This window comes from Heterodontus francisci, chromosome 34 (assembly GCF_036365525.1).
Source record: "Heterodontus francisci isolate sHetFra1 chromosome 34, sHetFra1.hap1, whole genome shotgun sequence".
NCBI lineage: Eukaryota > Metazoa > Chordata > Chondrichthyes > Heterodontiformes > Heterodontidae > Heterodontus > Heterodontus francisci.
This window is the reverse complement of record NC_090404.1, coordinates 21,445,928-21,447,255: the sequence shown is the minus strand read 5'-3', so window position 1 is coordinate 21,447,255 and position 1,328 is coordinate 21,445,928. Positions and strand designations below refer to the sequence as shown.

Here is a 1,328-nt window from a genome sequence, read left to right as displayed (position 1 = left end):
GCAGGCTCTGTATCTCCCATATGAAGCTTGCAAAACTCTGAAGCCCGTGGGGATGATCCTAAGACTAAGCGAGAGTTAGCATGGGGAAGAGAACTGTAAATTAAACGACAGCATGTTACAAAACTGAATTGTGCTTATGCATTCCTAAATTCGCACAGTGGAGATGGATCTCAAAGTTAGTGACTATTATTCCGCCGTGTGTGACATGCACAAAAGCAACAATGAATGGAATACAACGTGCAATTGATGTTGGATTTTGCTATTTTCATCATTGAAACAATTTAACAATTAGACACAGTGGATATTTCACTCCATTCTTTAACTCCTCTCTGAATTTTCTCTGGGTCCCTGCATAAATAAATGGATTGACACAGGAACTCAAAAACTGAAGCATATAACCGCTTTGGTCCAGAATAAAATTTGCTTCATTGAAATTGGAACCGGAAAAGTAACTAAATTTCGCAATTCGGACATAAAGGAAATTTATAAGAAGCACTATATATAACAGGATGAAACTGCCCGAGACACAGAAGAGTAAAACAATGGACTTTCTCCGCTTCTCCATCTCTGGGTCACTACTATGGATTCGGAGTCTCCTGCGGGCTCCATTGGCTGCTAGAATGTGCTTGACAGTCAGAGCATTGAGCAGTAAAATCAGAATGAAAGGGACACAAGGGGTTAAAATGCGATGAATCCAGTCATATGCGGCCCATTCAGGTGATGTATAAAATATTAACTTTGCACTGCAGAACCAAGGTATATTGTTAATTATATACAAGGGTTCATATATAAAATATGCGAAGGTATTTTTTAAACAGCTCAATGTATACACGGCTCCTATAGCCCGTGATGCCGTTTTCACAGTGCAATATTTTATTTTCAGCTTCTGGCAACAAATGGCTATAAATCGATCAAAGCTGAAAGCGACTGTTAACCAGACAGAACAGTCTAAGATCGCAAAGTTTAAGGCAATATGGAAGCTGCATACCGGTGTGATGAACAGAAAACTGAGTGGGAAATAAATACCAACGATCCGGTTTAATATCACAATGGCGATAATGACCAGGAGATCCGCCACTGCCATGGACACCAGGTAATAAGTGATACATTTGGAGAGACCGCATCTTCCTCGGGACAGGATCACAATCACTGCCAAGTTAGCTGTAATAGAGACAGAGAAACTGAGAGAAAGAGGGAGAGTGTATTTGTGCGAGCGAGCGGGAACAGGAACATCACTGTAAAATTCACAGTTTTGACACATGTTACAGAGTGGAAAGCCATCAGTTATCCCTCGGGGCACTTGTTTCTATGTTTAAATAAATCATGTG

At 40.5% G+C, this 1,328-nt stretch overlaps 1 protein-coding gene across 1 annotated transcript; it reads right to left on the bottom strand.

The window, feature by feature from the left end:
- Nucleotides 1-268: 268 nt before the first annotated feature.
- On the bottom strand, nt 269-1,084 carry LOC137348711 (probable G-protein coupled receptor 139). Its single transcript, XM_068013967.1, has one exon. It carries the CDS (start codon nt 1,082-1,084, stop codon nt 269-271), a length of 816 nt encoding a protein of 271 aa, XP_067870068.1.
- Between the last annotated feature and the right edge of the window lie 244 nt (nt 1,085-1,328).

What these genes read in the sequence shown, in the direction of transcription:
- LOC137348711 (XM_068013967.1), bottom strand. Translation starts at nt 1,084, where the DNA reads ATGGCAGTGGCGGATCTCCTGGTCATTATCGCCATTGTGATATTAAAC.